This window comes from Vulpes lagopus, chromosome 7, assembly GCF_018345385.1.
Source record: "Vulpes lagopus strain Blue_001 chromosome 7, ASM1834538v1, whole genome shotgun sequence".
Classification (NCBI taxonomy): Eukaryota; Metazoa; Chordata; class Mammalia; order Carnivora; family Canidae; genus Vulpes; species Vulpes lagopus.
The window spans coordinates 52,029,936-52,057,193 of NC_054830.1; the positions used below are offsets into that span (position 1 = coordinate 52,029,936).

At 37.2% G+C, this 27,258-nt stretch overlaps 1 protein-coding gene across 4 annotated transcripts in view; it reads left to right on the forward strand.

Annotated features, from left to right (window-relative positions):
• The window catches only part of PPARG (peroxisome proliferator activated receptor gamma), a 132,650-nt gene that overhangs the window by 77,512 nt on the left and 27,880 nt on the right, over nucleotides 1–27,258 (forward strand). For all 4 annotated transcript variants that reach the window (XM_041760806.1, XM_041760807.1, XM_041760805.1 and 1 more), the window contains 3 exons: nucleotides 4,711–4,938; nucleotides 6,238–6,407; nucleotides 16,149–16,287. In XM_041760806.1, the coding sequence (XP_041616740.1) occupies nucleotides 4,719–4,938; nucleotides 6,238–6,407; nucleotides 16,149–16,287 (529 nt within the window). In that variant the 5' untranslated portion in view covers nucleotides 4,711–4,718. The remainder of the gene's footprint in view (nucleotides 1–4,710; nucleotides 4,939–6,237; nucleotides 6,408–16,148; nucleotides 16,288–27,258) is intronic.

The following is a 27,258-nucleotide window of genomic DNA, read 5'->3' on the forward strand; positions in this document are numbered from 1 at the left end:
TGAGAAAGTATCTTCATTTTTCTCCTTTTATTTTTGTAAACATTTTAACTGTAAGTTTTCTTTTTCTATTTTAATTTTTTAAAGATTTATTTACTTATTTTTAGAGAGAGAGAGAAAGCAAGCATGGGTGCAGGGGAGAGGCAGAGGGAAAAGGAGAGGGAGAGAAGAGAGAATCTTGAGCAGGCTCCATGCGTAGCACAGAGCCAGTGCAGGGCTTGATCCCACGACCCTGAGATCATGACCCGAGCCAAACCAAGAGTCTGGCACTTAATCGGCTGAGCCACCACGCACCACTGTTTTAATTTTTATTTACTTTTTAAGTAATCTCTACATCCTTTGTGGGGCTTGAACTCACAGCCCCAAGATCAAGATTTGCACACTTCACCAACTGAGCCAGCCAGGTGCCCCTATTTTTTTTTTCATTTTCACATAGGAACAAATGGTTATTCAGTTGGCAAACATTTAGTAAACAACAGCCGTGCATAAAGACTAAAGGAAAAACAGAATAATAAGACACCATCCATTTAGAACTTGAAATCTGATATATTTATCCAAATAGTTATATCAGAATTAAAAGAGAGGTACAGAGAGCTATGGGGAACACAAAGAATGGAGAGTATCTTTTTAAGTTGGAGACTTCATGGAAGGTTTCCTGGAGAAAGTAGCATTTGGATACTGTGGGATTTCCCACTGTGGGAAAGACAGAGGGATTATGACATGTAGCAATGAGGGATGGGAAGAAGCTAGAGCAGCCTTGGCATGAACAAAGATGAGCAGACTAGAAAATGCAGAGCATGTTTAACCTGGGAAATAGTATGCCTAAACACAAGGTATGCCAAGAATGGGAGTGGGATCTGCAATCACTAGCAGAAAATAAGGCTGAAAAAGTAAGTTAGGGCTGTATCAGGGAGGGTCTTGAATGCCATGGTAAGGCATTTCATTTATATATATGATATATGAAGGTCAGGGTTTCTCCTGCTTTTCAACTAATATGCCCTTAAAAGAAGAAGACAGCAAAAACATAGCATTCTGTGGGGGAAAAGGGAGGGATAAATAGTTGGAACACAGGATATTTAGTGCGGTGAAGCTATTCCATATGATTCTGTAATGGTGTATACATGACCTGCATTTGTCAAAACCATGGAATGTACAAACACAAAGAATGAACCAGAATTCAAACTGTGGATAATAATAACATATCAATAATGCTTTATCAGTTTTGTAACAAGCATAACGGGCTGATGGAAGTGTTAATAATAAGGAAATTGCAAGTGTTAATAATAGGGGAATTGTATGTGTTTCAGGGGTCAGAGACAGGGAGGAGGGGAAAAAGGGCCTATAGGAACTCAACTTTCTACTAAACTTTTAAGCAAATCTAAAACTACTTTTAAAAATAAAGTCTGCCTGGGTGGCTCAGGTGGTTAGCGTCCAACTTTTGATCTCAGCAGGTCTTGATCTCAAGATCAAGCCCCACTTGTTATGAGTTCAAGTCCCATGTTGGGCTCCATGTTGGGCATAGAGCCTACTTTAAAAAAATAAAAATAAAGTCTAGGGGCACCTGGCTAGATCAGTAAGTAGAGCATGTGACTCTTGATCTCGATGGTTGTAAGTTTGAGCCCCACATTGGGTATAGAGATTATTTTTTTAATGAATTATTTAAAAATAAATAAATAAATGAAAATAAAGTCTATTTTTAAAAAACAGCATTCTTTTGGCCCTGAAATATACTACAGGTACCAATTTTTTAGGGAGTTCCATGTTATATCTTTAAAATCATGTGAATTATTTATTCTGTTCTTTTACACACAAATGGCTATTTTAACATTAAAATTTTCCCCAAAACTTTTTAGTAAAGTAAATGACCCCTCAAGGTATGACTCTGGTGTTAAGAAGCATGGCTTTCATTGACAGGGAATCATTAAAGTTATATATTAAAAGTGAAACAAAACAAAATTAAACCAGCAAAATGATGAGCAACCAATTTTTCTTGCAACACAGATATTTTTTGCATCCTTATTTTCATTTCCCAATATTCATACAGAGGCTTATACACTACCTTTAACTCAGGCAACCTTTATTTTGTTTGCAGATGAACTTTGCAACAGGTATAATGAGAAACAGATGATAAACCCACTCTTGTGGATATTACAATCAAGACAAAAGAGGTATATTTTGATATGAAGGTAATTTATACCAAGCAAAGTAGATAGAGAAATGTAAAATACGTATGCTGAGGAGATGGGCAGAGTAAGTGGAGTGACCTGGGTTAGTCAGGTTTAGATGAATTGTGAAATGAAGGACACAGTTTGATGGGTGCCTTGTCATTAAGAGTACAGATGTTTTTCTGGGTGTCATTGAGACCCAGCATGACCTTTAAGCTATCACCAGTACACACACATTCCTCTTCTTGTGTGTCGTGTTTATACTGTGACTCAGATAACTTAAGGTTGTTTGGGTGCTTATTTGTGTAGATATTCAGATATATGAACCCAAACAGTGCCTTAATGAGTCCTCTTAGAACCCCTGAAGCACATTCATAGGACAGTCTCCTTATTCGTGTTTTCAAGGCACTTTGTTTTCCTTATGAAGACCACAACTGAAACTTTTAACCTCATGCCTTTGAGAATAAATTCCTTAGCTCTCTGCTTGCTGGGAAAAAACAAGAGGCCTACTGACAAATACCCTTAGGAGAGTAGCCCTTCCTCCATAAACTCTTTTCATCAATGAGAGAATAAAGAAAATATATACAGAATAAATAGGGTCCTGGGTCAATCTTGAGTTTATCTCCTCTTACCAGCTATTGGACACAGGGCAAGTGTGTCCTACTTCTACTTCTACTACTACTACTACTGTTGTGTTCACTCTACTTCTCGATCCTGGCTTATTATAAAGTAGGGATAAGATCTTGGGTTACATGGAGTAAGAAATAGAACGTGTCTGGTGTGTGAAAGGTACTTCAGTTTGTACTAGTTTGCTTCCCCCTCTTCCTGCCTGTTCTGCTAAACTTTCACGACCACCTTGTCAATTCATTTGGTATTTAATATGAGCACCTCCTGTGAGCCAAGCCCATTGGTAGGCGATAGGGAAATGACTGGAAATAGGAGACATAAGCCTATGATTTCAGGAGCTTCTCAAGTCAGCAGTCACAAAATCACACAGCTCTTCACTGGTGGGCTTTTTTTTTTTTTTTTTTTTTTTTTTGGTTCACTGTGTTTTGACCGAAGAGTTACCATTTAAAATACTCAGTGGCTGCTTTTTTGGTACCCCGTTGAATAGTGAACTGGTTTCAGGAGAACCAAGGACCCATGAGGTACCGTATGGATTCACATGTCTGAATATCCACATCAGTAAGTACCCACATGGGTTCCTTTTTTTTTTTTTAATATTTTTTTCTTTATTTATTTATGATAGTCACACAGAGGGAGAGAGAGAGAGAGGCAGAGAAACAGGCAGAGGGAGAAGCAGGCTCCATGCACTGGGAGCCTGACGTGGGATTCGATCCCGGGTCTCCAGGATCACGCCCTGGGCCAAAGACAGGCGCCAAACCACTGCGCCACCCAGGGATCCCCCCACATGGGTTCCTAGTGCATAGGGCTTAAAGTCCACATACTCTGGTGACTCACAAGCCCACATTAAATAGTTGGAACTAAAATCCCTCAGGGTTTTATTTCACCTACTGTCACCACAAATCATATTTTGAAAAATACACATGGCATGTATCATCCTAAGCAGGCAGTACATGAAACGAGTTATTTTGTGGCATTAGAATCCATATAAGTGTTTTAGCCTTTGTCTTTATATGTTTCCTTGTTTCTATTTTTGTTTTGTTGTGGTTTGGGGTTGAGAGTGGCTTAAAATTAATGCTGGGCTAGATTGTCATTTAGACATTCTCTCATTTATAATCAGATATGTTTCCATGTATCTCTAACCTTTTCGTTCTCAATATGGAAGACACGTTCTCTTCTTTAAGGAAAACTATAGGCATAGAAAAGAAGTATTTGAGTAAGTTTTCATAGAGGGATCTTCCCTTTTAATACAGTTAAAGAATAAATTTTTACCTAAATTTAATGTGCCAAATTTCTGTCACACAAAACCATTATAAACACAAATGGAGGAGCAAAATTTTTATCCTAAAGAGAAAAATATTTAAGATCTCTAATTTCAAGAAAGTAAAATCTTCCCAGAACTCTGTGCTCTAAAAATCGTGAATAGACTTGATTTGATGATCTTCTTTAAGAGATAATAAGAGCAAGGCTGTTTGTAGGACATTCCTGTGGGTACACTGACTACGTCAATACTATTATAGGGTTCTCTGCTGGAATATCCAGGTAAGGGTGGCTTCCTTCCTTTAGGAAAACAACCTGGACAGGACTCAGAAGGTGATCACTCATCGTGATAACCAGATGAGATCATGGCACCGAAGACCCTGTCAGTCCCTTTCCTCTGTATCTTTTTTTTTTTAATTTTTTTAAAATTTATTTATGATAGTCACACACAGAGAGAGGGGGGGGGGTGCAGAGACACAGGCAGAGGGAGAAGCAGGCTCCATGCACCGGGAGCCCGACGTGGGACTCGATCCCGGGTCTCCAGGATCGCGCCCTGGGCCGCCAAACTGCTGCTCCACCCAGGGACCCCCCTTTCCTCTGTATCTATAGAAGATTGCTCTGCTCTCCAGAACTAACTCCATAGCTGTTCTTTTTTCCATTTCAGAAACTACCATGGTTGACACAGAGATGCCATTCTGGCCCACCAACTTTGGAATCAGTTCAGTGGATCTGTCCGTAATGGATGACCACTCCCATTCTTTTGACATCAAGCCATTCACCACTGTGGATTTCTCCAGCATTTCCACTCCACACTATGAAGACATTCCATTCTCAAGAGCGGACCCGATGGTTGCAGATTATAAGTATGATCTGAAGCTCCAAGAGTATCAAAGTATGATAGTTATTTTTACTTTTCAGACTGCTAAGACTATAGAATTCAACTGACTTCTCAATAACACTGGAATAAATGCTCCAGACACTAAGACTCTTTAGAAAAGATACTTAAGCACTCATTTACTCATCCATTTATTTATAAAACGTTATGCATTTATGATATACCAAAAAGGAAAGTAGTGTGTCTTTCTTTTTTTCCCTCCTTTCTTCCCTCTTCCTTATTTTTTGTTTCTTTCCAGCATTGGCTGCATTGCCAGGTTTATCTCAGGCTAAGAGTCCATCACCCAAACTTTGAATTCTTTTGGCCACTTTTAAGTTAATAAGTAATAGTTTGCTACCTTACATAACTTCTCATCACCAGATTGCTAAGTTGTGGCCCATTTTTCCTAATTCTGCAATTAGAGCAGCTTATACTGAAACCTATTTTCCTGCACAAATTTAAATTTTGCCATTGTAGCCTATTGATAAACCTTCCTTCATTAAGTAAATTCACATCAAAACATCAGACTCAAGACAAACCAAAACTGCACTCTTCAAGATAAAATAAATTTCTATGATGCTATTTCCTTGATTTTTATCTTTGTGTGCTGATATGCTGGTTTTCCAAAGCCACCACCATGTAATTGGCAACCATTACTTGACAATAAGTAAGAACTTCCTGTATTTCTAGTTTTTTTTTTTGAGATAAATAATATACTTGGTTATATTCGTGTGGTTTTCAGTTACAGCCTAATATGGAAATTTAATAGGCCTGATCCTAACCAGCAGTATTTACTCTCCATGGGTTCTCTCACTCTATCAAGGATTATTTTACAAACCACCTTTTCTGACTCAGCAACACTGATGAAAACTTGGTCATGTACTTTCACAGCAGTGTTCCTTCTGTGTTTCTTTTCCAAGAGTGGTTTAAAAATACTTCTAAAATGTAATATTTAAATACAAATATGTAATTTAATTTTGTGATGAATGCCAAATACAGCACATTATGTAGCAAAATAACCTTAATTGTCTCAGATACTATGTGGTATCTGTCAGAGTTTCAGTACTACCAGGTATTAAAGGGTTATAGAACCACAAACTTCATTCCCTTCCCCATTTCATTTTTACAGGTGAGGCTCAGAGGTGTTGTGACTTGCCTGTGGTTACAAAGCCGACTTTTTCCTGTGTTTTCTCATGTTCCATAATGTTTCTACACTTAAATAATAAACATATGGCAGTAGGGTGTACTATGGTGACTTGCCATAGTGCCTTTGTAGAGTTTTTCATATAATTAGCTCTCACATTTTTCTGTACACAGGTGCAATCAAAGTGGAGCCTGCATCCCCACCTTATTATTCTGAAAAGACTCAGCTGTACAATAAGCCTCACGAAGAGCCTTCCAACTCCCTCATGGCAATTGAATGCCGAGTCTGTGGAGATAAAGCTTCTGGGTTCCACTATGGAGTTCATGCTTGTGAAGGATGCAAGGTAAAAAAAAAGAGAGAGAGAGAGAGAGAAAGAAAGGGAGATTTTTAAAAAAATAATTGCTGAAATTTTACCTGTTACTTCGTTATATAGCAAGGAATTAAGATAAAATGTTTTTGTTTGTTTTGGTAAAATCCATTCTTCAAATGATTTATTTGAAAACCTAAGAAAATTGGTAAAAGTAGAGCTGCTTTGCCTCACTTCCCTTTCTCCAAATTGGTCCTTGAGCCACTGATCTAGTTCAACCCTTGTATCTTACAGGTTAAAAAAAATAAAAAGTTACTTACTCAGTGTGTAATGGCAAGACAGTGATGAGCTGGCCCAGAACCCATATTTTCTAAATCCTCTAGTTTTGTTTTTGTTTTTTACCTTACCATTCCTTGTGATATTTTGTATATGTAAGGCTTGACAGATTAGATAGAGACCTTCATTTGATACCTAGAACAGTCCTGTGAGGTTGAACCCCTTGACAGATGTAGAAATTACTGTCCATGGTCATCCATTCGTACGTGGCAGAACTAAGACCAGGACATATATCTTATGATTGCTAAGCGAGTGCTCTGTATTTTCTTATTTGAACATCAGCTTCAGTCGTATGTTATGACAGGCAAAGAGATATAACTTTTTTGGAAGGGAAATACTGTGTTTCTTCCTTTCTTTGTGAAGAGTGTATTTTGGAAAGCTCAAATATTTAGTAATATTCTGACCAATTATTAAGAAATTTTTAATCCATTCATATTTTAATAGGTAGTCTTTTACAATAATTAATTTTAATATACTCAGTGAATAAATAGTATTTATTATATTTTTGAGGGCTCACAATATATTGTTCTTAAATATTTACCTTATTAAATAAACACTGCTTATAGAAGATCAGATTTGATCCCCAGCTGGGCTTTTTATTCAGAATGGAAATATATAACATAAGTTAGGTAGGTGTTAGAACATCTAGGGTCTGAAATTAATATGTATTGAATTTCACTCTATACCAGATATTGTGTAAGATGCATTAGCGTATATAATTTTGAAAATACATTCTGCCTAAGTTTTTGTGTCTATAAAATGATAGGGTTGAATTAGATGATCTCTGAAATCTCTTCCATTTAAATACTGTATTACTAAAGGCATCCTAATAAAGTGAAAAAAGACAAGCTAGTCACCTAGCCACTTGCCCAGAGTTACTGCCCAATCACATAAATGCTTTAGCCCTCAGTCACCTCGTTATGAAACGATTTGGTTAGATTAGCAGCTCTCCAAGGTCTGATTCATTTTTAAGGTCTAAAGTTCCAAAATGACTTTTTGAAATACTATTGGCAAGGGACACTTTCGTTTAAAACACTAAAAGCTATTCACTGGCTCATTTTTTTTAAAGATTTTATTCATTTATTCATGAGGCACACTGAGAGAGGCAGAAGCATAGGCAGGGGGAGAAGCAGGGAGCCCAATGTGGGACTCAATCCCAGGACCCCGGCAGATCACAACCTGAGGTGAAGCAGACGCTCAACTACTGAGCCACCCAGGCATCCCTCACTATATGATTAAAACCAAACTGAGGCATATGTGATCTCTGAAATCATTATGTATCATCATTTATTTATGATTCCAATGAGTAATGAGAACATGTCATTTTGTTGTGTTAGACTTATATAATTTTTGAATAAATTGTTGCTAAATTGTGAAAAATACCTGAAGAAACCATTTCTTGTGGTCATCTTAGTAATTTATGTTGATAAATAAATACAAAAGTGTGATTGGTTTAAATTTCCACAATACATTATTGTTTTTTATGGGCTGGTAAAGCCCTTAGAAAACTAGAACATTGAAGCAAATAGTTCTACAATGATTCTGTTAGATATTTGTCAGGAGTTAACATTATTGATAACTGCTAAAAATTGAAAAGACAATAGCCAGTTATAGTAATAAAAGCTAAGTTCTGAGGGCACAAAAACTTGGAAATAAAAGCAAGCAACAAAGGAAAGTAGCAAGAAGGAGAAGAGAAAAGGAAGGAAAATATCCAAATGACATCAAGTTAGGTACAGAAAGGGTCCTAAGGCAGAGATGGAGAGTGAACATTTAATCAAACCTGAAGAATACCCTGGATTACTGGCTTCCAAGATTAAAATGTGAAGAAGGTTACACTAACCTTGGAAGGGAAATAGACATCTACTCATTGTAAAGATAAGAATAAGAAAAAAGGTTAGTGGAATAATATAATTTGGCTTCTCTAAATATAAGTCAGCAGTTCTCAAAATGTGGTCCAGAAGCCTCTAGGGGTCCCTAAGACCTTTTCAAGGAACCCGTGATGTTGAAACTATTTTTATAATAATACTCAGTTGTCATTTATCATTTTCACTCTCATTCTCTCAGAAGTATACATGGAGTGTTCCAGAAACTACATGACACGGAATGGTAACAGTTCCGGTGGCTAATGGAATGTTTTTGCCTGTTATGTCCTTGCACATGACAATTTCTCAGTTTTAATTTCTTGTCTGATAAGCATCAGTAGATATAATCCACATAAACCAAAGCTCATAGGGTTCTCAATAATTTTTAAAAGAGTAAAAGGATCCTGAGACTAGAAAGATTAAGAACTGCTGGGAAAAAAATACTCATTCTTTGCTGCTTTGGAACTAATTGTTGCCATAGTCTGAATGCAGCTAATTTAGACCAGTAGCTATCAGTAATCAGATACCTTCTTAGCATACCAACAGTAGTTAATAAAAAGCCATGAAAGTGAAATTAACAAGAGTGTTTGACTTATAAGTATTTTCCCTCTTTTTTAAGATTTTATTTTATTATTTATTCATAAGAGAGAAAGAGAGAGAGAGGCAGAGACATAGGCAGAAGGAGAAGCAGGCACCATGCAGGGAGCCCAATGTGGGACTTGATCCCAGGACTCCAGGATCATGCCCTGGGCGCAAGGCAGGCACTCAACCACTGAACCACCCAGGTGTCCCTTATATGTATTTATTAAAGAGTACTTTGGCAGTTTAATATTTGCCATTTTAGTAGAATGTAGGATATGCCCATAATTAAAATACAGTTAACCATAAACCTACAGACTAATTTATGGATTGAAAAGACTACTTATAGTATTGCTTATGATAGCTGTTAGTGAGTCTTCTGAAACAGTTTTACAGTGAACATGGAATGGGTTTATATTAGTGATCCTTGCCAAAAATCAAACATGAATAAAAAGATTAGATTTGGATTTTAAAGTGGAATAGTGACATTCTTGGATTATTAATGTTACAGACCTAGGTAAAATAGAACCTTTGGCTACTGAAAAATACATATACCCTAGAGCTTGCAAAGCTGTCACTTATTGCTTATAAATTAGACATTTATTCATCTTCTGGTAGGTTTCATCCTATTTTTGTATCTTTAGTGAAAGATCATTTTAGAACCATAGACTTACCTAAAGATATAAGTAAATATAATACAGTGTATTTCTATGTAGGGGCCTAACTCAGGAAGAGTTTGTAGTATATTCTCATCTGCCATGGGAGCTCATTGATTCAGTTTCTCTGGGCCATACCACTTTATAGGAAAGCCGAATGCAGGACCAGCACAGGGCTTTTAATCTCACTGTAAAATTAACTTAGGTCTCACTGCACCTAAGTTAAAAGTTTTGTTAAAAGTAAAGCAATTAAGGAGAGGTTGGAGGAAGCTTTTTATACAGCAAAAGCAAAAAAGCATTCATTACCTTCTCACAGACATATATGAAGACTTTGGAATAAATCCATACAAAAGAAAAATTTCTACAGTGGTGATTCATGCATTTCCATCATACCAGTTCACACTATGTGGTAATCAGAACACTAAGTTGTTGAATTGCACACAGTTTTACGAACTCTAAAATAATAAATAAGAGTGTTGTTAAAGAGTGTTTGCTTTATCAACAATATGAAGAAACCTCAGGGAAGCCAGCTTCATTCTTCAAATCAATAAATGTACAGAAAAGCACTCAGTAATAGCCTTACATCTTCCTTGCTAGGTTTCCTCAAAGAATCAAAGGATAAGGAAACAGTTGACTATCATGAACTAAATGTTTTGAAAAAGGAAAGTAAAAGCAACTTTTTTTTTTTTAAGATCTTATTCATTTATTCATGAGAGACAACAGAGAAAGGCAGAGACACAGGCAGAGGGAGGAGAAGCAGGCTCCATGCAGGATTCCAATGCGGGACTTGATCCTGGAACTCCAGGATCACATTCTGAGCCAAAGGCAGATGCTCAATCTCTGAGCCACCCAGGTGTCCCATAAAAGCAACTTCTAAGCTATGTGCTGTAGTATGTATATATTCAGTTTATGATCTTATGTATATACAGTACATAAATAATATTCAGAATTATTTTCAACATTGAAAGACCCTGAATCATCACAAAAATAATGTGAAACATTTTGAAAGATATGAGTCAAAACAAAACTTTACATTGTAAGGGTTAAACTTAAATAACATAATTCTCTCATCAGAAAAACCTTCCTCTCCAGCCCTGCCAAATAACTGACTACTCTGGGACCTGCTCCATTCTCAGCTAGCCAAGCCGTATTTTCCACCATGGAGATCAATTTTAAAAGTGAACATTTTAAAAAACAGTCAAAGAATATATAAAACATGTATGATCACTGTGACAAAAGTCCAAACAAAATTTCCCACCAGCACTTATCATTGAGAGTAGTTCTATACATTAGCCTTCTATTTGCAAGTGAAAAAACAAACAAACAAAAAAAACTTTTTAACATTCAGAGGTCCTCAGAACCCTTTAAGAATTAAGGAGGCTTCAAGTTCCAGCCTCTATAGGACCTAATCTTTGAGATAGTACTGATCTCACAAGAGGTCGGGAAAATTTCTCCCAAACAACCAACAATAGCAACACAAACAAACAAACAAAAACCCTAGGTCTTGGCCTGTGGGCTGCCGGCACACTTACTGGGGCAGGGTTTCTCTCATGGTAGATGCCCATAGGTGTACTAAGGTGCAGCAGTGCCCCAAGACAGATGCCTAGAGCAGGATCCAGAGCCATCAGTGAGGAGGAGCTGAGTCTAGGGCTTTTGAATTGAGCCAACTTTCTCAAGGGAATTTGAAATAGTCACAAGTCAGTGGCACCTCTGACTTCCAACAGAAGCATATGCAAATTCTTTTTGTAAGAAAGAATTCCCAATTTAAACTCTGTAGGATTCCCACAGTTTAAGGTCAGTATATGAGTTTAAAATAAAATATCAGGGATCCCTGGGTGGCTCAGCGGTTTAGTGCTGCCTTCGGCCTAAGGCCTGATCCTGGAGTCCCGGAATCGGGAGCCTGCTTCTCCCTCTGCCTGTGTCTCTGCCTCTCTCTCTCTCTGTGTCTCTGTCTCTCTCTCTCTCTCTGTGTCTCTCTGTGTCTCTCATGAATAAATAAATGAAGTCTTTAAAAATAATAATAAAATAAAATATCAGTCAGTAAACATTAAGAAGTCAACCAACTTGAATGACATTTATCAAAATTAAACAACAGAATCAGACCCTTCTGCCCCTATACAAGGAAAACAGATTATTGGGATTGCCTGATAGAGAATTTAGAACAGCTGTATATGAACTGTTTTGGGGAAAAGGGCAGAATGGGATCCCTGGGTGGCTCAGCTGTTTAGCACCTGCCTTCGGCCCAGGGCATGATCCTGGAGTCCTGGGATCAAGTCCCACCTCGAGCTCCCTGCATGGAGCCTGCTTCTCCCTCTGCCTGTGTCTCTGCCTCTCTCTGTGTGTCTCTCATGAATGAATAAATAAAAATCTTAAAAAAAGAAAGAAAAAAGGGCAGAGTCACAGCAGCGAATGAGCAATAATAGACTATCAGGAATGACTGGGCATATTTGAAAATAAATTTATTTAGTGAAGTGAAACTTAAAAAGTGAAAAATATAATTATTGAAATAATTCAATAGAAAGATTAAATAGCTCTTGGACATAGCAGAAGAAAGGACTACTGAACTGGAAGGTAAATGTAAAGAAATTACTGAGATTGAACCACAGTGCCTTAAAGAATATGTCCTGTCCAGAATCTGCTAGTATTTGAAGCCTCTTAGTTCTTGAAGGATTTGTAGGATCTTTGATTATTAAAAAAGTTTGTCTTCTTCACTAATCAATAGAAGAATAATGTACAGAACTGTTCTCACTCATGAACTTTGGTGAGAAATGTTTCCTTTTTTTCTCATTGTAATTATATATTTTTTGTTCTGAGGTTTAACTATTTATTGTTCTGAGGTTTACTTTGCAATCAATATTAGTGAATAATTAGTAACAAAAGATGGAAAATATAAAGGAGAAGTTCAGAAATATTGAAGGTTAGGATAAGGTCTAACACTTCTCTAATTCATGTCAGAATTGATGAACAAGTGAAACCATAATACAGAAAACACGTCCGAGAGAATAAATGAAAAGAAATCCATTCCAAACTGAAGTACAACTGCAGGATACTGAAAACTAAGAATATAAAAGCAACCAAAGAGAAAAGAAAAAAACACTTCAAAGTCAATTGAAGCACAGCAACAGTGGAAGCACAGAGATCATGGGATTCAAAGTGAGATAGAAGATAACTTAGTTCTCTGTAATCTTTCAACAATGCGAGAAAAATGAAACTGTTCACAGGTTTAAAAAAATGGGAGACTGAAATATTAAATTTCAAGGATAGTAAGCCATAGAAAGCAGAAGATATTTGTAACACCTGTAACAGACAACAGATTAGTGTCTAGAATATATAAAGAATTTCTAAAATTCAGTTTTAAGAGACCAACTGGAAACTAGGAAATGAAAAATCAGGAAAATACAAATTAGATTCTATTTTACATTGTCAAGAAGTAAGAAGTCTGACAACCAGTTGTTGGAAGGGGTGTAAACTGGTAGAATCACCCTGGAAAACAATTAGGCATGATCTTGTAAAATTTCACATTCACATTCACTTATTGTACAACCCAAAAACTCCACTCCTGGCTAATTCTTGTACATGTGCATCATCAAACATTTATAAGAATATTTAGAGAAGCACTATTTGTAACAAAATATTGGCAACAATTTCAACATCCATCAACCTGAGAAGAGATTAATAAATTGTGGAATAAAAAAAAAGAAAAAAAAAATAAATAAATAAAAATAAATTGTGGAATAGTCATACAATAGAATTTTGTGAAAATGTGAAAATGAATCAATCATAGCTTTTCACAAGAAAGTAGATAAATTTTAGAAACCTAACGCTAGGGTGGCCCGGGTGGCTCACCAGTTTAGTGCCACCTTCGGCCCAGGGCGTGATCCTGGAAACCTGGGATCGGGTCCCACATCGCGAGCTCCCCACATGGAGCCTGCTTCTCCCTCTGTCTGTGTCTCTGCCCCTCTCTCTCTCTATGTCTCTCATGAATAAATAAATAAAATCTTAGAAAAAAAGAAAGGAAACTTAATACTAAATTTTAAAAAATGAAAATCCCAAATTGCTGTACGAAGTATCATACCATTTAATAAACCCCCCAACAAGCATAACTAAGCAATGTATTATTCAGTTTTTACATGCGGTGTGATAAAACTGTATTTTCTTAAAAGTCAAGAAAACAATAAACACAGAATTGAGAATAATAATTACTTTGTCAAGGGAACACAGAGGGCAGGAATTTGTTAGAGGAAGAATACATAAGTATTCCAGTCATAATTCTAAATCTTGGCAATGGGCTCATGTGTGATATCTTATTATGTTTTATAATTACATGTACTTTCTACAGGTTTATAATTGATATTACATTTAATAAGATAATAGAAAAAGGAGAGTAGGGCAGCCCGGGTGGCTCAGTGGTTTAGCACCACTTTCAGCCCAGGGTGTGATCCTGGAGACCTGGGATCGAGTCCCACGTCAGGCTCCCTGTATGGAGCCTGCTTCTCCCTCTGCCTGTGTCTCTGCCTCTCTCTCTCTGTGTGTGTGTCTCTCATGAATAAATAAATAAAATCTTTTTTAAAAATTAAAAAAAAAGAAAAAAAGGAGAGTATACCAATGGCTTTGTGATATTTGAGTCATGGCTTAGGATAGAAGAATATCAGACATGGCCCAGAAGGGAAGTTAAGTGACATATATCTTAATTGAACAGATTTTTTAAAAAGATTTTTATTTATTCATGAGAGACACAGAGAGAGATGCTGAGACATAGGCAGAGGCAGAAGCAGGCTCCATGCAGGGAGCCCAGTGCAAGACTCGATCCCAGGACTCCTGAGATCACGCACTGAGCCAAAAGCAAATGCTGAACTGCTGAACCACCCAGTTGTCCCCACTGAACAGATTTTAATAGAAAACTGTTGTTGGTATTTGTTTCATATCCAGTGGCTCCCCGTGGAGCTCACAATTCTAATTAGACAGTGAGGGAGGGGCAGAAAATAAACACTTAAATATAATAAGTAAATTATATGGTATGTTAGAAAGTCCCAAATGCTATTGGGAAAAAGAAAGAAAAACTGGAGCAGAGTGAAGGAGGCCAGGAGCTCCAGAGAACAGGCAGGAGAAGGGACAGGCCATGTATTACATGAGACGTATAAGCCTCATTGAGAAGTTGAGATGTTGGCAAGACTTGAAGGCAATGAGAATAAGCAGGTATATATTTAGAAGAGCTTTCTACATGAGAGAAAGAAGTTGAGTGACTTCAAAGAGGTTGACTTGGAAAAAAATAATAAAAAAAGAGTTTGCCTTGAGAGACTAGGGTGGTTGCACTAGCTGAGATGGTGAGAGCTGCCAATAAAGTGAGTTTGCAGGGTAAGATTGGAGTTTCAGTGTTGACGCACTGGGTTTGAGGTAGCTGTTAGCTTTCCAAGTGACATGCCAAGTAAGCAGTAGAAATTCTTGTCTAGAATTCAAGATACAAATCTAGAGAAGGTGAAAATGCATATCAGTGGCAGAACCAATTCTAGTTCAAGGATTTTTGTACCAAACAGGGCAAGATGCATTTGAAAGGTTTAAGAATGGAATTTCATGGAGATGAGTACAATAGAAATGAATAAGAACACTCTGACAAAAAATGGAGTTAGCAAACATTTCCAATTAAAATTTCTTTCAGGTCTTTCAAAAACAATATAAATACAGCAGAATCAATTAGCCTCAAATCGACTTATTTGCTATTTTGAGATGGCAGTCCATTGTCTGAGGATTTATATACTCTCGTGTTCTTTCCTATTATCTTTTTGTTTGTTTGTTTTTCTGTAGAGTTCGACAGTTACAGAGCAGTCTTTCAACTGCATAAGTAAATTAAACCAATTCTGTAGGAAATTATGCAACATAGAGAATTCTAAAAAATTATCCACATGTGGATTTTTATTGGCCCTGATCATGTTTTAGAACGAAGTGATTATAACTTTGCCAAATGGCGTTAGCACAATAATAAAGGCTGGGGCATGCTGTTTTGGAATGATTTGCAGAGAGACTGAACTGATTACATGGTGTTTTATTTGCATTACATTAAATCCAGAGCACTTCTTAGAGCATGCTGAGATCCAAATGTTGAGCCAAGATACATTGAATGACATCAATTGGATGTGGTCACTGTCTCAGAGCTAAAGGACGCTGGAGCTCTTCTGCTTCTTTATCTTATAGCAAAGAAAACTGGCAGTTAAGTTTGAGTTGTCTTAAGTCACCAGGGACAGAACCTACCTTTTCTGATACCTAGGCCAGTGTGCCTTTAGCCAGATGTTTCTTCATGTGTCATAAAGACTTAAAATTTGCTTCTTTTTCTTGTGTCCCTTTTACAGGGCTTCTTCCGGAGGACAATCAGATTGAAACTCATTTACGATAGATGTGACCTAAACTGTCGGATCCACAAAAAAAGTAGAAATAAATGTCAGTACTGTCGGTTTCAGAAGTGCCTTGCTGTGGGGATGTCTCATAATGGTAAGTGAACACTTAGCACACATACTTTGCTGTTCTCATTATGGCTGCCAGATTGGTAGCCTGGGGGGCCATTGCTAAAAATGTGTACACTTTCCAATAAAATGCCAGATTTCGGGGGCACCTGGGTGGCTCAGTGGTTGAGCATCTGCCTTCGGCTCAGATCGCGATCCTGGGGTCCTGGGATCAAGTCCCGCATCAGGCTCCCCTCAAGGAGCCTGCTTCTTCCTCTGCCTACATCTCTGCCTCTCTCTCTGTGTCGCTCATGAATAAATAAATAAAATCTTAAAAAAAGAAAACGAAGTCACAAAACAAATTTGATAGTGACTTGTAACTTGATAGTATTATATTTGTCAGGTATTAGTTCTTTGAAAACTCATTATGGGCTCAAGAAATATAAAATGCCAAAGTGATCAAATAAAATCTGAAGTCTTGTTTCATGGGATATTTTACATTTTTCTTTCTTTTGCCTTCACCTGTCTCAAAACTGATCTGGTAAGAAGATAATGTTTGAAAGTCAACCTTCGTATGTTAGGATTCCAAAGCATCTGTGAAAATTAAAGTTTTATTCCATCATGCAGATGTTTAGTTTTCACAGTGGACATCTTCAAAATATTTGAAAATTACTACTTGGTTGATGTCCTATTCTTTAAAAACAGTTCTCAAAATTATAGTTTTATAATTAATATGGGTCATTTCCTCTAAAGGCAAGAATGTATTATGAAGAGATCTATCAGCTATACTGGATAGGATGGAGATTTGGCCAGACTTCCCTCACAATTGATTACATCTGCTGTGCAGCAGTATACAACTGCAGTCATTGATTGCAAAATAATTAACTGGTTTGATTCCATCAATTTCCTTTCTGTTTCAGACTTCATAAAACATAAGGGCACATTTTCAAGTCAAGGGTTATATTTTAGATGATGCAATCAAGTTGCAGTAAACTTATTTTATCTTTATGATGAAATCTTTGACTTTGAAATCATTATTACTAAAACTGCCTAGAAAAGCATGCCAGTTCTGCTCTTAATGGTATTTATTTTTTGCCCTTTAAAAATTTGTCACTTCACATAACATATATTTCCTGTTGCTTGCACAAAGTCACATGGTGTCTCCTTTTGCTAATCGTTTATAGGCAAATAATATTTAAAGCCCAGCCTATGTAGTATTGATGATATTATTTTCTCTTCCTAGGAAAGCCAAAGAAAGCCCATAAACTTAGTAATAATTTAATAATAAAGTAATAAAGTCATCATTTGACTTCATATGACAATTAATTTATTTTTATTTAGAGAGAGAAGAGCAATCTTGATAGGGGGTGTTCAGTTAGTTCTTGGAAAGACCAAAAAAAAAGGAATTAAATGTTCTGGCCTCAAAGACTTATGCAGTTCAACATTTACAAGATTGCAACTGTGCTAAGAAAATCCCTACTCAGAGGTTTTTATGGGAATGTGTTTGCTGCACAGAAAACATCCATTTGATCTTTGCACAAGAAGGGAAACTCAACATTGAGGTTTGGAGTAGTTTTGCCTGTTATCCTAAGAAAGGAAATATTTCCAAATACAGGGTTTTCTAGGAGGTAGTAGTAACTATTTAAAACTATTTTGTTAATTTATTAATGTTTTATGTGAATGGAACTCACTGTAATAACCCACCCAACTTATCAAGAGCCTTCTTGTATTATACCAAAATCAGTACCTCACTGCTTTCAGTACATATAAGAAGATATAAACTTCCTCCCAAAGTAAATTTACTCCATTCTCTGTTATTTCTGTTTCTTCTCTTTGGTCTGTCTTCAGTCCATTTGATGCATGTAGCTTGCCCATAGAGCCGCCCACTCCCAGGCTTCAAGGAGGCTTTTGAAATAACCTTCATAGAACTCTGAGGGCCCTGGGGAACATTTGTTGGAAAATCACTGAAACAAGGATTACTAAATCCTTTCAACTTTGAAAGTCCTATGATTCTAACCTAACTCAACCTACCTACCTCACTGAATCTTTCGCTTTTCAACAAACTAGACTATATTTCATAGACATTGTCATGGGTTTCTCAAATATGTAGGTATCTGGCATCTGTCAATGGCCTGAATGTAAGTTTTCACCTATATATCTTGGTGCCATAAAAATATAAATCGTTTGCCTGAATCAGGTCTTCTGGATGTTCTGAACAATTGCTCAGCTATTTAAGGCAGTACATTTGATGGTCACATAATGATGTAGACTTAAAGTACAAATCCAAAGCAGTCCAGGCTAAAGAAAGGATAAATGTTACGTTTGGTTAATGGCATATGAGTCCATCTTCAGATGGAACTTTCATTTTGATTGTGACACATAGCCTAAACATTGTAGGACAGAAGGATTTCAGAATTCTTACACTTGGGAACCTAGTTGTTTCTCAGAGATCTATTTTCAGCACTGAGGAGGAAAAGCACCGAAGCGTCAAACTGATGTGCTTTGGGAACACATTTTTTTGTTTTTCTGTAGTGATCAAGATAAACACGTGTTGCAGTTGTTTTGGTTATTTAACATACCATCATTTCTAGACCACGGGTCAGTTCCACTCCCCTGGCTTCCTGAGTCATGCTAAGCATAGTCAGTTGAATACCCTGACCAAACACCTTTAGAAGAAAGCTCCAAATGAAAGTAAAGCAGAAATAAAGACCCAGCTTCCTGGGCTATCCAGAAGTACATGTGACTTACCAGGTGATCACAGCATCACCTGCTACTTGGTTTACATTTTGAAGTAGTGAAGCTGGTATCTACAGATTCCTGATAAAAATACTCTCACAGATTAATGTAGTTTCTTCAATCAAATGGGCCCTCACATACACTTTGATATTTGTCTTAGAATAATTTTTGTTTTAAAGTCCTATGATCAAGATCTCTAACAGTAATCATATTTTTTAAATGTGTCTTCTTTATTTTTGGTAAGATAATTTATTCTTTAAGAACTTTGACTAGTGAATATTTTGTATTTGGAGCTGCTTTTCATGTGTGAATTAATAAAATTATTAAGTTTAGGCTGTTAATTTTATTTTATTTTTATTTTTATTTTTTTGTATACTTTTTTATTGGAGTTTGATTTGCCAACATATAGCATAACACCCAGTGCTCATCCCATCAAGTGCCCCCTAGGCTGTTAATTTTAAAAAATAATGTGAAGTAGAGAAGGATTGACTTAAGTTACTTATCACTCAGCTGGGTTTTCCCAATGCCACTGAGATTTGAATGAAAATTCTGCTTTTCATAAATATAAAAATTAGTGAAACCTTAGCTTTACTGATTAGGACATTCTATTATATAAATTATGGGGGGTTTTCCTGTTATTTAAAAAAAAAGCTGACAACTTTAAAAATAATTTCTCAGAAGCTTCATAAAAATCCAGAAAAATGATTTTGCAGATATTTGTGGCACTCAGCATTTTTAAGACAGCTCTCTCCTTCCTTGTAAAAAAAGAAAAAGGCGAATGGCAAATAAGTTTAAACTTCAATGTATTAGGTTTTTTCCTTTGGTCTTCTTTGTAATATAAAGGAAAATTACCCAAATGTTAATTTCCAGAAAATATCCCGAAGTCGAAAGTCCTGATGCACATGGCATTCGTGATGGCTTACACACTAGCCTCCTCTACCTCTTTTCTCCCACTGCTGACCTTTTCAACTTACACTTCAGGTAAACTGTGTACTTTGCCATTCGTGGAAAACACTCTATGGTGGAACCTTGGGTCTCTGTTTATTATGTCTTTTGGTTCCCTGTCACAATTCTACCTGGCATATAAGGCCCAGTTGAAACACCTTCTTCCCTAAGACTTTCTGATTCCCCTTCTTCCTCTTCTGTGTGTTTTATTCCTTCCCTGTAAAACCACGCTTTCCTTTATAAAGCAAGGGAGTGACCAGATCTATATTACCAAAAACTAAACCACTGGCAACTGTTAAAAAGGATAAATTAGAGAAATAGGGAAATTCATCAGAATACAAATGCAATATTATGAATTAAGACAGTGGGAACGGTGAGTGAGAAGAAAAGAACTTGAGAAAAATATTGGAGCATGACCAATGAACAAACACAAGGGTCTGAGGGAAAGCGAAGTTGTCAAACATTGTTCAGGGTGTCTAGTTAGGTGATAGGATGAATTAACCAAGAAAGGGAGATGGGGAGGAGACAGTTTGGAGGGGAAAATCAAAAGCTCATTTTTAAAACTGCATTTGAGGGTCTTATGGGGTATCCAGCATCTGTATATAAAGGAATATAGGAACAAGAGGAAATTCAAGGTTCTCAGGAGAGAGTTGGCAGCAGTCAGCACATTTTGTGACTTAGAAAGAAGATTGAACTAGGAACAGCAGAATATAAGGGAAGGAAGAGGGGCCATCAGAAAGGTCTGGAAAATAGGCAGAAAGATAGGAGAACCAGAAAAGCAGAAACCACAATGAGAACATTTTAAAATAAGAGGATGGAGAAGGTCAACAGTAGCAAAAGCTGGGAGAATGCTGGAGAGCTCGAGCAAAAAGGAGAACTCAGAAGAGGCCCCTAGATCTGGCTAGAAGAAAAAACATGGGGGACTTTTATTTTTATTTTTTTTTAATATTTTATTTATTTATTCATGAGAGACAGAGAGAGAGAGAGAGGCAGAGACACAGGCAGAGGGAGAAGCAGACTCCATGCAGGGAGTCCGATGTGGGACTCGATCCCAGGTCTCCAGGATCACGGCCTGGGCCAAAGGCAGGCACCCAACCACTGAGCCACCCAGGGACTCCATGAGGGACCTTAAGAGAAAAGTTTTGAAAAAATTTTTTTAAGATTTTATTTATTCATTCACAAGAGACACAGAGGCAAAGACATAGAGAGAGAAGCAGGTTCCCTGAGGGGAGCCCGATATAAGACTCCATCCCAGGACCCCGGGATCATGACCTGAGCCAAAGGCAGAAGCTCAACCACCAAACCACCCAAGGACCCCCAAAGTTTTGGAAATTTAAATGAGGTGTAGGCAAGATTTCAGTGTTCAATGAATGAATTAAATAATACCAGGTAAGAGATGCCTGGGTGGCTCAGCAGTGGAGTGTCTGCCTTCAGCTCAGGGCGTGATTCCGGTCCAGGGATCGAGTCCCACATCAGACTCCCTGCAAGGAGCTTGCTTCTCCTTCTGCCTATGTCTCTGCCTCTCTCTCTCTCTCTCTCTCTGTGTCTCTCATGAATAAATAAATAAAATCTTAAAAATAAATAAATAAATAAATAAATAAATAAATAAATAAATAAAATCATGTAAGTCTCTGGGGAACTATAAATTAAGTCACATGAGGCAGAAGTGTTTGGTCCTTCTCTGCTTTGGAAAGAAACCAAGACAAATGTTTAAATGTCTTCAAATAAATGTCCTCTACAAATAATTTGAAAATGTTATCCCTGAATAAAAATTTCTTAATATTGATGTTAAGCCTCCTCCTCCTTTTAAATAAAAAAAGCTAGAAAAGTATAGGTATTAGATTCCCAAATCCTGCAAAACCCCAAAAGGCACAAGTTTTTTCTCGAGAAAAGGGAGGTGGAAAAGCATAACTTACTGGCACCATCCATCCATATTAAAACCAATAATGTTATGTGTCTTATTTACATGATAAGGCTTTTGAAAAATAAACATGTTAAAATTGACCATGAGACATAGCCTTACCAATTGTCAAAAGCCTAATATGATTATTAATTCATCCCTTATATGTTAAAAGATGAAAATACTTTTAGTAAGACTCAATTCATTCTTCTGTTTTCTATTGATTCATAATTTTGAAAATCACTTTAATATTTAAATTAAGTAGCATTTGTCTTTAATGCTCTTACAATCGGGTAGGTGTTTTAAAAACACATTATTGTCATTAAAAAATACTGTTTCTTAGCACTATACCAAGATCCAGAGAGCAGGATATCTAAATTTGCATGTGCTTGGAGTTTGTGTGTTCAGTAAATCAGTACTAAATACACAGTACTGAATCTGTCATATGCTAGTGGTGAATTGCATTCAGTTCAGTAAAAGTGTATTATATAAAGGTTAAGCTAATATTCTTTAACCAGAAATTGCGTCTCTACCAAACCTATTCTTCCTGAAGGCTGCGTACTGATTCTGATACATTTTTTTTAAGCCAAGATATGTGGATTCTCTGTAGGTAATTAATTATCCCAAATATGATACTGAATGACAGTGTTTTGGAAGTTACTCTATTATGTCATGTGCAAAATCTATAGAACAGACAGAGTGTGTCTTTTTTTTTTCAGGGTCTCAGAGACTAGACAATGCTTTAAAAAAAGAGAAAGAGCATAGTATGTTCTGCAATATGCTATGTGTCATCAAGATTTGTAGAATTTTAGAGCTAAATTTAGAGCTAAAAGAAGGAATTCTTTTTAGAAGAGGTCTTCTTTTCCAAGTGCCTCATTTTATAGATAAAGCAGTTGAAGACCAGAGAAGTAAAGCCACTTTTAGCTAGTTTTTCACTGAGTTGAAACTAGAAAGTAGACTTCCTGACTACTTGAAGTGCAGTGTTAATTTCATTGCCTTCCAGAGAGGCCAAAAAAGTTCTTCCTCCCTGACTCATAGTAACACATGGAGCACTTTCTGCAGTAGCAGAAGATATGGGAAAACATACTTGTATATGGGCACACCCAGCCTTTATATTTCTAGTCCCCAATCTAGAATTTAAGTCGTCTTTTTCTGAGCTCTGACTTTTTGTCTTATAGGAAGCAGCATTCCAAAGGGAGAATTACTCCCTCTTCTTGATTCTCAGATTCTCTAGCCAGTGGGTGGAAAGAGGTTCAAGAATTAGTAGACCATTCCTTAAACAAGTTAAAGACAGAGAGATATATATATACATAAATATAGATTGGGTTTTCAGGATTTATTCTTTATCTATGGGAAGGAATCTAGGTCTATATGCCATGGCTACCATCCTGGTCTGTAGTTCACAGTAACCATGGTACCATGGTTGTCCTAGACCACTTTATCCACAAGTAATAAAAGCTGCATTTATTAGGCATTACTATGTGCCAGGCACTGTGCTGAACACTTTCTGGGCCTTATCTCATCACCTCACATGTGGTAGATAGGTATTATTACATAAGACTCAAAAGCAACAAAATAAAATCGGTGTTTTCTCCCTTAAAAAATACATACAAATAAAAATTGGCATTTTCTCTACAATTTCAGATTTCCATGTTTTATGCAAATTTAGTTTCACCAAATGTGATATATTTTTTATCCCTTTGTTGAAAATGCTACAATTATCTATATGATTAGTTGCACTGATAGTTAATTGAATCTAATGTACACCATGAGCATTTAATGATCCAGAAAATTTGTTTATAAGATTTAACCTTTTGGAGGAACTTCAACTTAAAAAAATTCACATTTTATTTAGATTGTTAGCAGAAGGCTTTCACTTTAATATGTCCTAAATCTAAAATGATTTTTAGAAGTTATTTTCAGCTATTTTTATTAGGTTACAGAAAAGCAAGACTAGCTAGCAAATGCAATAAGTGGCTACATTTGGCTGGAGAGATTTTTCTAACAAATTTTATTTTAATTTTTTTAATTGAAATATAGTTGACACACAATATTACATTAGTTTCAGGTATACAACATAAGGATGCAGCATTTCTATATGTTATTCTGTGCTCACCACAGTGTTGCTACCATCTGTCACCATGCATCACTGTTACAGTACCACGGACTATATTCTGTGTGCCTTATCCTTCCTTCATCCCTGTGACCTACTCATTCTGTAGCTGGAAGTCTGTACCTCCTCCTCTCTTTGGCTGTTTGTTTATTTTAAATTAACTTTTTGGTTTACCTTTTAGGAAAGAAGTGTTTTTCTAGACATGTAAACTTGAGTGTATATTTATACTTTCTTGCCTATAAAAATGTAACCAGAGCCTAGAGCAATGTTGGGCACACAGTAGACATTCAGTAACTATTCGTTGAGGGAAGAGATGGGACTGTGTATTCCTTTTTTTTTTTTTTTTAAAGATTTTATTTATTCATGAGAGACACAGAGAGAGAGAGAGGCAGAGACACAGGCAGAGGGAGAAGCAGGCTCCATGCAAGAAGCCTGACGTGGGACTCGATCCCAGGTCTCCAGGATCACACCCTGAACTGAAGGCGGCGCTAATCTGCTGAGCCACCCGGGCTGCCCGGGACTGTGTATTCTGTTAAACAGTTAAAGAGCAATAGATTGTTGGTGATTCTAGACACTCTATTTTGGTATGGAATTCTGGTGGTCTCCAGTCTTTACACCAAAATTTCTTCTCCCTTCAATATGCCATAATTTTTTTTTTAAGATCATATTTATTTATTCATGAGAGACACAGAGAGGCGGGGCGGGGGGGGGGCGGAGAGGGGTGGGCAGAGACAGGCAGAGGAAGAAGCAGGCTCCATGCAGGGATCCCGGGACTCCAGGATCATGCCAGGACCAAAGGCAGGCGCTAAACCACTGAGCCACCCAGGGATCCCAATACACCATAATTCTTACTGGGTACTTTCCTTCATGATCACTTTCCCAAACTTTGCAGTATACATACTGTCTTATTATCTGTTTTTAAACTTTATACTGTAGAGTTTAATTCAGCAAGCATAGATTGTATACCTGCCATGTGTATTTTGTTGCACCCAGGAGCAAAAATGAGAAAACTTGGTATTCATAGATTCTAGTAGAATAACCAACATAAACCAGTATAGAAGTACAGTCCTATTTTGCTACCTGAGCTAATATCTGCATGCAAAAAGAGCCCACCAATGTAATTTAGGAAGCTTTTTCTAAACTGTCCCAAACCCCAACTTTTTGATACACTCCTCATTGGGAGTAGGGATGGCATATCAGCATTTCTTATGGAAGATACTTTTTTTTTTTTTTAGAAATTATCAAGTGATTCTAATATGGCTGCCTCCCCTCTCCTTATTTCTCAACTGAGAACTACTGATGCACAAGGAATAACCTTAGTACAGGGAAGCAAATGATTGGACCAGCTTTACAGAGAAGGATTCTGAAAGGAATGTGCTACCTGGTTCTCAAGTAGTTGGGTTTTTTTGTTTTATTTCAATATATATTTTACAAAGATTTAACATGTGCTGGACTTTATACTAAATACTGAGGATACTGAGCAAGATTCCTGCCTTCGTGCAGATTACATAAGGGAGACAAGAAAATACTAGATAATTTACTGTGATCAGTGCTGTGAAAGAGAATACAATGAGTAATGAGATCATATCCTGAGGGACCTAAACAAATCTGGGGCAGAGGGGTGGGGACTGAGATAAGAATATGAGCAACCATTCATTGTCTATCCCTGTGGAACTAAAAAGAAAATGAGGAAGAGTGAGTAGAAACAAGATTTTTGAGCAAAAAATGGCAATTATTTAAAGATTTCTATTTGAAGAGGTCACCGGCAAAGGATACATTTACCAAATGGATGGATATAGGCTAATTTAATTTAAAGACATCCTAACTGAGAGGTAAGGTTCTCTTCCCCTCTAACTCAGAGTTCCCCAGGGAGGCCCCCATAAAGCTTAGTGATAAAGCTTATTTAGGATCACATAAAATGTATTTATGAATTTGAGACCCAGAGATGCATAGTAGTCTCTCCTCTAGCAAATTGAAAATGGAATTCACCAAGTATTCAGATGGAAATGTGTTTATGTGCTTTATAGTCTTACGGTAGAATGTACCGTAGACCGGTAGAAGGTACCTTTAGCATTATAATGTATAGCAAGAAACCATCCATTTATCCATTCCTGCTTGCAGCAACCATTGACACAGCACCATAAATGCTAGAGGTGAATGCTAACAATGAATATGATAGACTCGGCCCTCAAGGAGCTACAGTGTAGCGAAGAAGACAATCATAAGAACAACCACTGTGGGCAGCCTGGGTGGCTCAGCAGTTTAGCGCTGCCTTTAGCCCAGGGCATGATCCTGGAGACCGGGGATCGAGTCCCGTGTCAGGCTCCCTGCATGGAGCCTGCTTCTCCCCCTGCCTGTGTCTCTTCCCCTTTCTCTCTCTTCTCTGTGTCTCTCATGAATAAATAAATAAAATCTTAAAAAAAAGAAAAAAAGAAAAAAAGAACAACCACTATGCTACAACATGGGGAGTGTCACTATGCTACCACATGGGGAGTGTAAGAGTAGAGATACACACAGGGTAGTATTGACTGCGATATCAAAATGTCCTTATTATGGGAAAATGCAGAGTCCAAAGTGTGGCCCAAAAGTAGCATTAGTCAAAATAATATTTTGCGCGCCTGGGTGGCACACTTGGTTAAGTGTCCAGCTCTTGGTTTTGGCTCAGGTCACGATCTCAGGGTCATGAGACGGAGCCCCACATTGGGCTCCGCAGTCAGCACAGAGTCAGCTTCAAGCCTCTCTCCCTCTTCCCTCTATCCTTCCCCCCCTACACTTCCACTCCCCCCCGCCAAATAAATAAATAGTTTTTTTAAAAAAGGAACAAAATAATATTTTGCAGATCCTACAGGGGTGAGGGGGAGAAAAAAACATCTTAGTCAAAAGAGGTACACACAGATGATTTTTTACCCCCAACCTAGGCCTTACTAACCTCTCTTAAATGTTCCACTTTGCCTTTCTTTCTTTAATTTTCTTCTTCTTTACACTTCCTTACCCCACAGGAAGCCAAATGTTAAGTGAGGAAATGGTCTTTTTGACAAACATCATTAAGTGGTAATGCTAGAGAGTCAGGGGAAAGATTAGGGCTTCTCTCTACGATTTATAAAAGTACTCTCTGGTCTAATAACATGAAAGAAAGCGTCATCCATGTTTCTTTTATAACAGGGACAAAATAGATCATACAGATTTTTGGAGAACAAAGCTCCCTCCTTCAATTTGTGAAACATGTTGATCCTTTTAGGGCCTGACCTTATGTCAGGTGCTGGGGATGCAAACATGAATAAGGCATTGTCCCTGGCCTTCAGGATATTGTTCTATAGTGAGATTAA